At 38.3% G+C, this 12,500-nt stretch overlaps 1 protein-coding gene across 6 annotated transcripts in view; it reads left to right on the top strand.

Annotated features, from left to right (window-relative positions):
* LOC127010146 (lachesin-like) overlaps positions 1 to 12,500 on the top strand; it is a 108,583-nt gene that overhangs the window by 60,760 nt on the left and 35,323 nt on the right. For 4 of the 6 annotated variants that reach the window (XM_050884016.1, XM_050884006.1, XM_050883999.1 and 1 more), the window contains exon 3: positions 7,408 to 7,446. The exons of the other annotated variants lie outside the window; for them this stretch is intronic. In XM_050884016.1, coding sequence (XP_050739973.1) covers positions 7,408 to 7,446 — 39 coding nt within the window. The remainder of the gene's footprint in view (positions 1 to 7,407; positions 7,447 to 12,500) is intronic. 6 annotated transcript variants of the gene reach the window in all.

The raw sequence follows: 12,500 nt of genomic DNA, 5'->3' as shown, positions 1-12,500 counted from the left end.
TGTCTCCAGGAATTAAATGCAAAGGAATGGAATAGTTTGCGGCATACAGGTAAACAGCGATTAATGAGAAAAACTGAATTGTAGGAAATATAAAAGGTAAACAGCGGAGGTAAAGAGTTAAAAAGTGAAGGTCAGACTGAGGTTTTTGTCTCTCGGAATTAAATGCGAAAGCGTGGAATAAAGTAAACAGCGATTAATGAGAAGAAAAAAAACTGAATTGTAGGAAAAAGGAAAGTTAAACAGCGGCTGGGGTAAAAGAATGGAATAGTCAGCGGTTAAGGAAAGAACAGGGAATAGTTTTAAAAATCACCCATCGCCTCAGTTTACCTTCTTGGCAACACTGCGCGCTGAACCTCCAGAATTACATCAAAGGCATTATCCATCATTACCACTCAAGGGCCAATGGTAAGGAGATGAGCACGGAGGCCACGCGTAGCTATTGCGTATTCTCTCAGTGGTAAAGGGGAAAACACGTGGTATAGTTAATGGTTATAAGGAAAAAAATGTTAGCGGTGAAGGTGAGAAAAGGAATTGTTCACTGGTTAAAAAAATAACATGGAAGCAAACAAATGAATAAACAAGCAAATAAACAAACAAAGAAAAACCTAAATGAGAGCGGCACATCAAATTATATAACACAAACAGATGAATAAACAAACAAACAAAGAGGCAAACAAGCAAATCAAACCAAGAAAACACTCAGGAAATCAAGCAAACAACCAGGAAAACACACAGCAAAACAAGCAAACAACCAAGAAAACACACACAGCAAAACAAGCAAACAACCAGGAAAACACACACAGCAAAACAAGCAAACAACCAGGAAAACACACACAGCAAAACAAGCAAACAACCAGGAAATCACACACAGCAAAACAAGGAAACAACCAGGAAAATACACACAGCAAAACAAGCAAACAACCAGGAAAAAACACACAGCAAAACGAGCAACCAACTTACCAATCAAAATATAAACAACAAACACACTTATTAACACACAAAATAAACAAGAAGGTAAAGAACAAATGCAAATAAGTCACACACCACTAACCAAAAAAAAAAAAAACCTCAACCAAACAACAAACAAAAAAGCAGAACATTAACAACACAAATAAACAAGAAGATAATAAAGAAACAATCAAGACACATATATACAGGCAAACAATGAAACAGGTAAACAAACAACGCAAGCAAATGGACTAATTATTACAAGTAAAACACCAAGATAAACAAACAAACAAAAAAACAAACAGGTAAACTTATGACCAACCAAAAAAACAAACATAATAACTAATAAACATAACACACACACACACACACACACACACACACACACACACACACACACACACACACACACACACACACGGACAAATAAAGCCTGAAATAATTGCGGCACATCAAGGACCAAAAAACGGGTCTCCCTGAGGCGTGCGTACCTGTAATTAGCAGCCTTGTTAGTGATTCTAGTGATGCACCTGTGTGGGCGGTGGGGGGGGGGAGTGGGGGGTAAGGGGGGAGGATGGAGTGGTATAGGCAGGGGGGCGAGAGGGGGAGTAGGGGACGGGGGAATGGGAGGGAGTAAGGATGGTAGGGAGTAATGCAAGGAGAAGAGGGAGGGTAAGTGAGATGAGGAGGAATAATGGGAAGGGAGGAAAAGGGGGGAAGAGGCGCGAGAGGAGAAGGGAGGGGTTGGAAGGGAGAAACAGGAGGAAGGAAGGGAGGAAGGGAGCTGAGGGGGAGAGGAGGGTGACTTGTAAGGGAGGGACAGGGGGAAGGAAGGAGAAGAAAGTGGATGGGGAGTGATGTGAGGAGAGGGAGGGAGGAAAAGAAGGGGAGGAAAGATTGGTAAGTAAGAGGGGAAGGAACGAGGGAGGGAGAGAAGATGAGTATGTAAAAGAGGAAGAGGAGAGGAGAAGGAGAAGGAGGAGGAGAGTTTGGGAAGAGTAGAAGGGAGATGAGTTTAGGAAGGATGTGAAGGAAGAAGAAGGGAAGCAAGGAGGAGGATAATAAAGGAGGAGGGATGCGGAGGAGGGGTAATATTTCATCCCTTCCTTCCTTCCTTCATTCCTTCCTTCCTTCATTCATTCATTTTATCAATATTTCCTTCCTTTCTTCCCCCTTTCCTCCTGTGTATTCCTTCTCCCTTCCCTCTGTCTATCCTTCCTTTCTTCTTTCCTTTCTTCCTTTCTTCCCTTCTTCCTTCCTTTCATCTATATATCCTTCTTTTCTTCTCCCTTTTCTTCTTTGTATACCTTCTCCCTTCCCTCTGTCTATCCTTCCTTTCTTCTTTCCTTCCTTCCTTTCTTCCCTTCTTCCTTCCTTTCATCTATATATCCTTCTTTTCTTCTCCCTTTTCTTCTTTGTATACCTTCTCCCTTCCCTCTGTCTATCCTTCCTTTCTTTTTTTCCCTCCTTCCTTTTTTTCTTCCTTTCTTCGTTCCTTTCATCTATATATCCTTCCTTTCTTCTCCATTTCCTTCTATGTATGCCTTCTTCCTTACCTCTATCTATCTATCTATCCTTTTTTCCTTTCTTCCTTCCTTTAGTCCTTCCTTCCTTCCTCCCTTCCTGCTTCGCTTGACCTGTTATGGAAAAAAAGGCTGATATTTCTCTTTTTACTTCTTTTCTTTCTTTTTTTCCCCCTCCCTCTTTTCCCTCCTTTTCTCTCTCTCTCTCTCTCTCTCTCTCTCTCTCTCTCTCTCTCTCTCTCTCTCTCTCTCTCTCTCTCTCTCTCTCTCTCTCTCTCTCTCTCTCTCTCTCTCTCTCTCTCTCTCTCTCTCTCTCTCTCTCTCTCTCTCTCTCTCTCTCTCTCTCTCTCTCTCTCTCCTATTTCTATCCTTCCTCTTTTCCTTGTTTTTACTTCGCTTTTCTTTTATCTCATTTGTCTTTCCTTATTTTTCTTTTCTTTTTTTGTTTTTTTCTGTAGCGTCCTTTGCCCTTTTTTCTTTTCCTTTTTTTCTTGTCATTTCTCTCTCTCTCTCTCTCTCTCTCTCTCTCTCTCTCTCTCTCTCTCTCTCTCTCTCTCTCTCTCTCTCTCTCTCTCTCTCTCTCTCTCTCTCTCTCTCTCTCTCTCTCTCTCTCTCTCTCTCTCTCTCTCTCTCTCTCTCTTCTGTTTGCTCTTCTCGCTATGTCGCCCTTCCGTCACTTTTATATCATTCCCGTATTCGCTTTCTTTCCTCTTGTCTTTTTTTTTCTTTTTTTTCTTTCTTTTTTTCTTTACTGTCCAACTCGTCGTCCGCATGTTCGTTTTTGTTTTTGTTTTGTTTTTTTCTCTAACGTCCTTTTGCCCTTTTTTTTCTTTCTTCTCTCTCTTTCTTTCTTTCCTCTCTTTCCTTCCCTCTTGTTTCATTTTCTTCTTTATCGTGTTTTGTCTTGTTTGTCTTGTTTTCTTTATTTTATGTAATTTTCGCCTTTTTTTCTTCTCTTTCTTTCTTTCCTCTTTTTCTTTCCCTCTTGTTTCATTTTCTTCTTTATCATGTTTTGTCTTGTTTGTCTTGTTTTCTTTATTTTACGAAATTTTCGCCTTTTTTTCTTCTCTTTTTTTTCTCTCTTTCCTTCTCTTTTATTTCGTTTTTTCTTTATCATGTTTTGTTTTGTTTGTCTTGCTTTTTTGTTTTCTTTATTTTACGTCATTTTCGCCTTTTATTTCTTTTCTTTTTTTCTTCTTTATTCTTCGGTTTCTCTTCTTCATTTTTTTCCTTATCTTGTTTTTTGTGTATTTTCTTGTTTGTCTTTAATTTCTAATTCACTTTTTTTCCTTTTCTTTTCCTTTTGTTTTGTTTTCTCGCTTTGGTCTTACGTCATTTTCTTTATTTTCTTTTTCTTTGTTCCCCTGTACCGTCCTCTGCCCATTTTTTTCATTTTTTTCTTCTTGTTTTCTATGTTTTGCTGTTATGTCATTTTTCTTCTTGTTTTCTTTGTTTTGCTGTATGTCATTTTCCTTGTTTTTTCTTCTTTTAATGTTTTTCGCACTTTTTCGTCTTTTTTTTCTTGTTTTTCTTTTCTTTTATGTTTTGTCTTTTTCTTTGTTTGTTTGTCTTTTTATTCTCCTTTGCACTTTTTTCCTTCTCTTTTTCTTTTTTTCTTCGCTTCTCTTTTTTATGTCATTTTCTTACTTTTTTTTGTTTTCTGTTTTGTTTTTGTCTTTAACGTCCTTTGCTAATTTCTTTTATTTCTCTTTTCTTCGTCATTCTCTTCTTCTTTTTCTTTTCCTTCTTCATTCTCTTCTTTTTCTTTCCTTCGTCATTCTCTTCTTCTTTTTCCTTTCCTTCAACATTCTCTTCTTATTTTTCCTTTCTTTCGTCATTCTCTTCTTCTTTCTTTCCTTCTTCATTCTTTTCTTTTTTCCTTTCCTTCATTCTCTTCTTCTTTTCCCTTTCCTTCGTCATTCTCTTCTTCTTTTTCCTTTCCTTCGTCATTCTCTTCTTTTTTCCTTTCCTTCGTCATTCTCTTCTTCTTTCTTTCCTTCTTCATTCTTTTCTTTTTTCCTTTCCTTCATTCTCTTCTTCTTTTCCCTTTCTTTCGTCATTCTCCTCTTTTTTTCTTTCCTCCATCACTCACTTCTTCTTCCCTCGTTCATCATTTTTTTCTCTCTTTATTTCTCTCTTTTCTCTCTCATTTCTATCGTTCTTTTCTCTTTGCTGTCATCTTTATCACTGTTCTCCTCCCGTTTCCTCTCTTTCACAACCTTCTCCTCCTCCTCTCTCGTTCTTTTCGTTCTCTCCTTCTTTCGTTCTCTTTATCTCCCTTCTCTTCCCGTTCATTTCTTTCACCATTCTCTTTCTTCTCCCGTTCCTTCGTTTCCTTTCACCATTATCTTCTGTCTCTCACATTTATCAACGTTTTCTTCTCCTCTTTCATTCCTTTCATTTCTCTCACTATTCTCGTTCATTCGTTCCCCTCTTTCCCATTTTCTACCTTTTTTATGTTTTTTTTTTTAGTGTTATCTCGTTTCAAATTCTTTCTTCCTTTTTTTCCTTGTTTTGTTTACGCGGGAAAGTAAACAAACAGACAGACGCTTAAGACAATAAAAAAAGGAGAAAATGGTAAAAGAAAGAAAAAAGAAAAGTGACTCGTGTAAAATTTGTCCGCTAGATGTCTCCACCCTTAGTATTGTGTGTATGTGTGTTTCTCTCTCTCTCTCTCTCTCTCTCTCTCTCTCTCTCTCTCTCTCTCTCTCTCTCTCTCTCTCTCTCTCTCTCTCTCTCTCTCTCTCTCTCTCTCTCTCTCTCTCTCTCTCTCTCTCTCTCTCTCTCTCTCTCTCTCTCTCTCTCTCTCTCTCTCTCTCTCTCTCTCTCTCTCTCTCTCTCTCTCTCTCTTTATCGGATTGTCTGTCTATCTGTCTTTCTATCAATCTTTATCTATATGTGTCTGTCTGTTTTTTATCCTTATCTGTCTGTCTGCTTATCTGCATCTCACATTATCTATCTGCCTATCTATCTATCTATCTATCTATCTATCTATCTATCTGTCAATCTATCTACCTATCTATGTCTGTCATATTGTCATTCTGTCCAAATCTATCTGTCTTTAATTTTGTACATCTGTCTATATATCTACTTATCTGTCTATCTATCTATCTATCTATCTATCTATCTATCTGTCTGTCTATCTATTTATCTATCTATCTACCTCATTTTCGCAGTCCTCTTCATCCCACTCCGTCCTCCTCCTCCTCCTCCTCCTCCTCCTCCTCCGCCTCCTCTTCCTCCTCCTCCAAGAAACTAAATAGGCATGTGAGTGCGTGAATTAATTAGAGAAATACTACAGACGTCACGGGCAGGTGGCTGTCGAGTGTGTGTGTGTGTGTGTGTGTGTGTGTGTGTGTGTGTGTGTGTGTGTGTGTGTGTGTGTGTGTTTATCTATTCCTCTTTTCTTTTGTTCTTCTCCCTTTTCATCATCATTATTATTAGCGTTATTATCATCATCATTTCCAGCGTCATCATCATTCTTTCTCATCATCATCATCATCACCTTATTGTTTTTCTTTTTCTTTTTCTTGTTCTTTTTTCTTGATTTTCCCGCTCCTTCTCCTTTACTACTACTACTACTACTACTACTACTACTACTACTACTACCACCACCACCACCAGGACCATCACCACCACTCCACCACCACCACCACTACTACCTCACCACTTCACCACCATCACCACCACCACCACCACCTCATTACCACGGGGTCCTGAGAGCATCCCGGGCAGGTGACGCGCGGCAATTACCTGTTAATTAGGAGTATTGGCGGCCCAGACGTTAGACATTAGGGGAGGGAAGACGCATTGGTGTGGGGGGAGGGGTGGGGGGTGGGGGAAGTTGGGGTGTGTCAGGGGGAAGGTGTATGTGGGGGTGGGGGGATTGTGTGGGGATTGTGTGTGTGTGTGTGTGTGTGTGTGTGTGTGTGTGTGTGTGTGTGTGTGTGTGTCATTTGAGTATATCGGTTTCTCTTCCGTGTCATCTTTCCTTTTTGTCTCCTTCTTTCTTTCTTCATTTTCTGTTTTTCCTCTTCTTCTTTTATCCTTTCATTCGTTCTCCCTCTCTCATTCTTCCTTTTTTTTTGTTATTGTTGTTTTCCTCTAATTCCTCTTCGCTGTTTCTTGTTTCCCTTTCTCCCTGTTCGTCTCATGTTTATCATATTTATCCCCATCTTCTAATTACTCTTTCTTCACCTTATTTTGATTTTTCCTCCATTCATATTCTTCATCAATTCATTCTTTCTCTCTTTCTCTCTGTCTTCCTCTGTTTACCTTATCCACTTCTTTCTTTTCTTTTTTTTACCTTCATCAACTTTCTTTCTGTTCCTTATTTTATTCTTCCTTTCTCTCTCTCTGTCTTCCTCTCCTTACCTTACTTCTCCTTTCTCCTCCATCTTCATACCTCAATTCATTCTTTTTCTCTCTTTCTCTCTGTTTTCCTCTCTTTACCTTATCCACTTCTTTCTTTTCCTTTTTTACTCATTCAACTTTATTTCTGTTCCTTATTTTATTCCTCCTCTCTCCCTCACTGTCTTCCTCTCCTTACCTTACTTCTCCTTTCTCCTCCACCTCTTACCTCAATTCATTCTTTTTTTATCTGTCTTTTTTTCTTTACCTTATCTACTTCTTTCTTTTCTTTCTTTACCTTCATCGACTTTCTTTCTGTTCCTGATTTCATTCTTCCTTTCACCCTCAATGTCTTCCTCTCCTTACCTTACTTCTCCTTTCTCCTCCATCTTCTACCTCGCACATTGCTCCCTTCTTCTACGCCTCTACTAACCCCACATCTCCGTCCTCCTCCTTTCACTTAACATCTCCTCCCTTCTCCTTGCATCCCCTCTCCTCCTCCTCCATCTCCTCCTCCTCCTCCTCCTCCTCCTCCTCCTGCTGCCCACAAGTTTAGGTAATTTTAAGAGAGTTTCAATTATTTCAGGAGGCGCGGAGCAGGCCCCCTCGCCCAAGTCCAACCGAGGTAGCTGCCCCCCACCATCATCACCACCCACCACCACCACCCCCTCCACTAGCACCTCCACCACCCTCCTCCACTTGCACCACCCTTTCTTCCACCCACCTCCCTCCACTCTCATTATTGTGCACTGTTTTTTTAATGTTCTGCTACCCACTGTTACCACTTTCACGCACCTCCACCTCCACCATTTTCCACTTGCACCTCCACTTTTTTTTCTCCTTACTGCACTTCCTCTTATCTTCTTCCCCTTCTTCAACTCCTCCTCCTCTTCTATTGTGCACTGTGTTGATGTTCTGCTACTCACCACCACCTCCACCACCACCTTCCACTTGCACCTCCACTTTTTTTCCTCCTTACTGCACCTCCTCTTATCTTCTTCCCCTTCTTCACCTCCTCCTCCTTTTCTATTGTGCACTGTGTTGATGTTCTGCCACTCACCTCCACCTCCACCACCACCTTCCACTTGCACCTCCACTTTTTTTCCTCCTTGCTGCACCTCCTCTTTTCTTCTTTCCCTTCTTCAACTCCTCTTCCTCTTCTATTGTGCACTGTGTTGATGTTCTGATACTCACCACCACCTCCACCACCACCTTCCACTTGCACCTCCACTTTTTTTCCTCCTTACTGCACCTCCACTTATCTTCTTCCCCTTCTTCACCTCCTCCTCCTCTTCTATTGTGCACTGTGTTGATGTTCTGCCACTCACCATCACCATCACCACCACCACTATCACCAGCACCACCACCTCCATTATCACCATTACGCACTGCTCCACCACTTACCACTTTTTACTTCCGTGCACTGTTATTGTTCTGCACCACTTGTATCAACACCATCAACTCCACTTTCATCACCACCACCACCACCACTAAAGAATGTTATGTAACTGCACTATCACCTCCGCACCACCACCACCACCACCATCATCACTATCATCATTCATCACCACCAAAATCGTTGCATGCTCACCACCATCATCACCACCACCACCACCACCACCACCGCCGCCATTCACAACACCGCCATTTTCTTTTGTTTCTCTCCTCACCACCACCACCACCACCACTACCACCACCACCACCACCACCATATATTAATGTTTCTTTGCAGTCCACCACCATCATCACCACTATCATCACCACCACCACCACCATCACCAATCATCACCACCACCACCACCACCACCATCACCACCACCATCTCCATCAACACCATTTTATTTTTTTAACACCAGCGTTCATACAATTAACTTTTTTTATTTATATACATTAATTAAGTTTTTTTTTTTATTTAATTCGTGGCACCTGTGAATATATATAATTTGTTTGTTGTTGTTATTGTTTTTTTGCTTATTAATTGAGGGTGTAATTATTTATCTATCTATTTTTTTACTCCATTATCCGCGTATCACACTCTTTATATATCCTATTAATGCCGGTTCGTTTATCGGTAATTAGTGGACTTATTATTTTTGTTATTCATTTTATGCCCACCTGAATTTCCACATCAATTACCTGTTAGCTTTTTTTCTCTTCTCTTCTCTTCTTTTTTTATTTATTTTTTCTATTCTAAGCACACCTGAATTTTCACATCAATTACCTGGTCCTTTTTTTCTCTTTTCTCTTTTTTTTTTTTTTATTCTAAGCACACCTGAATCCTATATCAATTACCTGTTAGTTTTTCTCTCTTCTTTTCTCTTCTTTTTTTCTTCTTTTTTTATTCTAAGCACACCTGAATCCCACATCAATTACCTGTTAGTTTTTTTTTCTCTTCTCTCCTTTTTTTTTATTCTAAGCACACCTGAATTTTCACACCAATTACCTTTTCCTTTTTTTCTCTTCTCTTCTTCTCTTCTTCTTGCTCCTTTTCATCGCATTTCTTCTCCAGTTTATTCATTTCTTCATCCACTTATTTACTCATCACTCCCTTTCCTTTCCTCTTCTCCTCTTCATTCTTTATCTCCTTATATTTTTTCTTGCTTTCTCTCTTCTTTCTCTTTTTATTTCTTACTTAGTTATTTTTTATCATCATCTTTTCCACACGTTCATGTTTTTTTTATGTGGGTTGATTATATTTATTTTATCCGTTTATTTGTTTGTTTGTTTGTTTTGATTATTAGTTTCTCTCCTTACCTTACTTTACCTTACTTTTCCTTTCTCTTCCACCTTCTCCTTTCCCTTCATTCTCTGTATCCTTCCTTTTCTTCTTCCTCATTTTTTTTATTTCTCATTTTCTTTTTCCTCTTTTTTTAATTAGTTCCTCTCCTTACCTTACTTTACCTTACTTACTCTCTTTTCCTTTCTCTTCCACCTTCTCTTTTCCCTTCATTCTCTGTATCATTCTCTTCTTCCTTATTTTTTTATTTCATTTTATTTTTCCTCTTTTTTCATTATTACTTCCTCTCCTTACCTTACTTTACCTTACTTACTCTCTTTTCCTTTCTCTTCCACCTTCTCCTTTCCCTTCATTCTCTGTATCCTTCTCTTCTTCATCCTTATTATTTTATTTCTCTTTTTCTTTTTCCTCTCTCTGTTTTGATTATTTGTACCCTTTCCTTACCTTACTTTACCTTTTCCTAGTCTCTTTTCCTTTCTCTTTCACCTTCTCTTTTCCCTTCATTCTCTGTCCTTATTTTTATTCCTCATTTTATTTTTCCTCTCTTTACCTTCTTTACTCTTCCTTTCTCTTCCAAGCCTTTCCCTTCATTCTCTCTATCCTTCTCTTCTTCTTCCTTACTTTAATGTCTTATTTTACTCTTCCCCTCTTTTGGACAGATGGAGAGTAATACAGACGGAGAGACAGACAGAAATAGAAGAACCAATACAGAGATTGACAGGAACACGTAGACATAAATACAGACAGATAGATAGATAGGTAGATAGATAGGTAGATAGATAGGTAGATAGATAAACTCGCGGATGCAGATAGTTATTTTGTTATATTCATGTTTTTTTTGTTTTATTTTATTTATTTATTTATTTATCGATTTCATACATTTATTCATTCCATCATTCATTAGTTTATATATATTTATCATTGTTTTTTTATTCTTTTCTCCTATCTAGTTATTTTGTTATATTCATGGTTTTTGTTTTACTTTATTTTATTTATTTATTTATCGATTTTATACATTTATTCATTCCATCATTCATTAGTTTATATGTATTTTTATCATTGTTTTTTTTTATTTTTTTCTCCTATCTACTTTTTTCCAATTTATTTTTTTCTTATATACTTATTTATCGATTTTATACTTATTCATTCCATCATTCATTAGTTATATGTATTTTATCATTGTTTTTTTAATCTTTTCTCCTTTCTTTATTTGTATATCGTCTTGCTTTTCTTTTCTCTCTTTCTTGTTCTTTTTTATCATCCCTCGTGGTATTTCCCTCGCAATTTGTTCATTTATTCATATAATTGTCTACTTATCACTTATTTTTCCTCTCTTTCTCCCATTTATTCTTTCATCATATTTTCTCTCTCTCTCTCTCTCTCTCTCTCTCTCTCTCTCTCTCTCTCTCTCTCTCTCTCTCTCTCTCTCTCTCTCTCTCTCTCTCTCTCTCTCTCTCTCTCTCTCTCTCTCTCTCTCTCTCTCTCTCTCTCTCTCTCTCTCTCTCTCTCTCTCTCTCTCTCTCTCTCTCTCTCTCTCTCTTATATTTGGCTATCTTTCATCCTTTTCATTGCATTTTTTTTCCAATTTATTTTTTTCTTCATATACTTTTTTACTTACCACTATTTTTCCTTTCCTTTTCCCCCCATTCACTTTTGCTTTCCTTCTATTTTCTTGCTTTCTCTATTCCTTCTATTTTTTTTTCTTACCTGCTTACCTTTTTATCATCTTTTAAATGTAATTTCTCCCGCAGTTTGTTAATTTAGATACATACTGACACACACCTTAAGAAATACAATACCACCCTAGTTTTCGTTACCAGGATTTTCGTTTTAATTTTCATGACGTAACAGAAACAAGAAGATAGAGATGACAAAGAAAAAAAAAAGAAAGAATATTATTAAAAAGACGCCGCGTACCCTAAATTTTTCTTCTTTTTAAACTTCCGGCGTGTAACTTTTTTTCCTCTTTTTTTTCTCCTTTTTTTTGTAGGTCCGCCATAATTTTGTTGTATCGCTTTCAAAGTGTTGAATTCTGTTATGCAAATTTGTGGTGGTGGTGGTGGTGGTGGTATTGACAGTGATGGTGGTGATGTTGTTGTTCTTGTTATTGTTGGTTTAGGTGTTGGTAGTGGTGGTGGTGGTGGTGGTAGTGGTGGTGATGTTGGTGGTGTGGGTGATGATGATGTTGTTGTTAGTGGTGGTGGTATAAGTGGTGTTGACGGTAATACTAGTGGTGGTGGTGGTGATGATGGTGATAATGACGGCGCGGAATCCATTTAGAAGGGCGATAATTAGTTAGACAATAGCGTTCTGTAGGGTGGGGAGAGAGAGAGAGAGAGAGAGAGATAATTCGGTACAGAGTGGTAGGGGTGAAGGTTGTATGGTGGTGGTGGTGGTGATGGTAGTGGTGAGGGGGAGGTGTGATGGATTAGCAGAGGATTAAGTGTGGGGGTGTTAGTGTGGTGAAGGCCATAATTATTCTATAGATAGTTATATGGACTGATAGATAGATAGATAGATAGATAGATTGATAGATAGAAACAGATAAATGAATAGACACAGATAGATAGATAGACAGAAACACACACACACACTAAATGATCGATAGACTGATTAAAACATACACTAATATATATATTTTTTTTAACATTTAGCATTGAAATAGACAATAACATACACTATTAACATGGAAAAGATAAATAGGAGCCTCTTTACAGCTTGCATATAGAGAGAGGTTGAATGATTGATTGACTAACACACGTATATGCACGAATAGATAGACGTATAGATAGATAAATAGATTGATAGATAGACAGGTAAATAGGTAATTTGGTAGAGATAAAAGGTGAGGTTCAGATTAGGTGTCCCTTGGTACTTCTTGTTCGTGGAAGTTCTCGAGAAAAATGATTAACTCAACACTCTCTAGAAAGGCGAAGGTTGCG

This window comes from Eriocheir sinensis, chromosome 4 (genome assembly GCF_024679095.1).
Source record: "Eriocheir sinensis breed Jianghai 21 chromosome 4, ASM2467909v1, whole genome shotgun sequence".
NCBI classification, from domain to species: domain Eukaryota; kingdom Metazoa; phylum Arthropoda; class Malacostraca; order Decapoda; family Varunidae; genus Eriocheir; species Eriocheir sinensis.
This window is presented reverse-complemented; position numbering and strand designations above follow the sequence as displayed.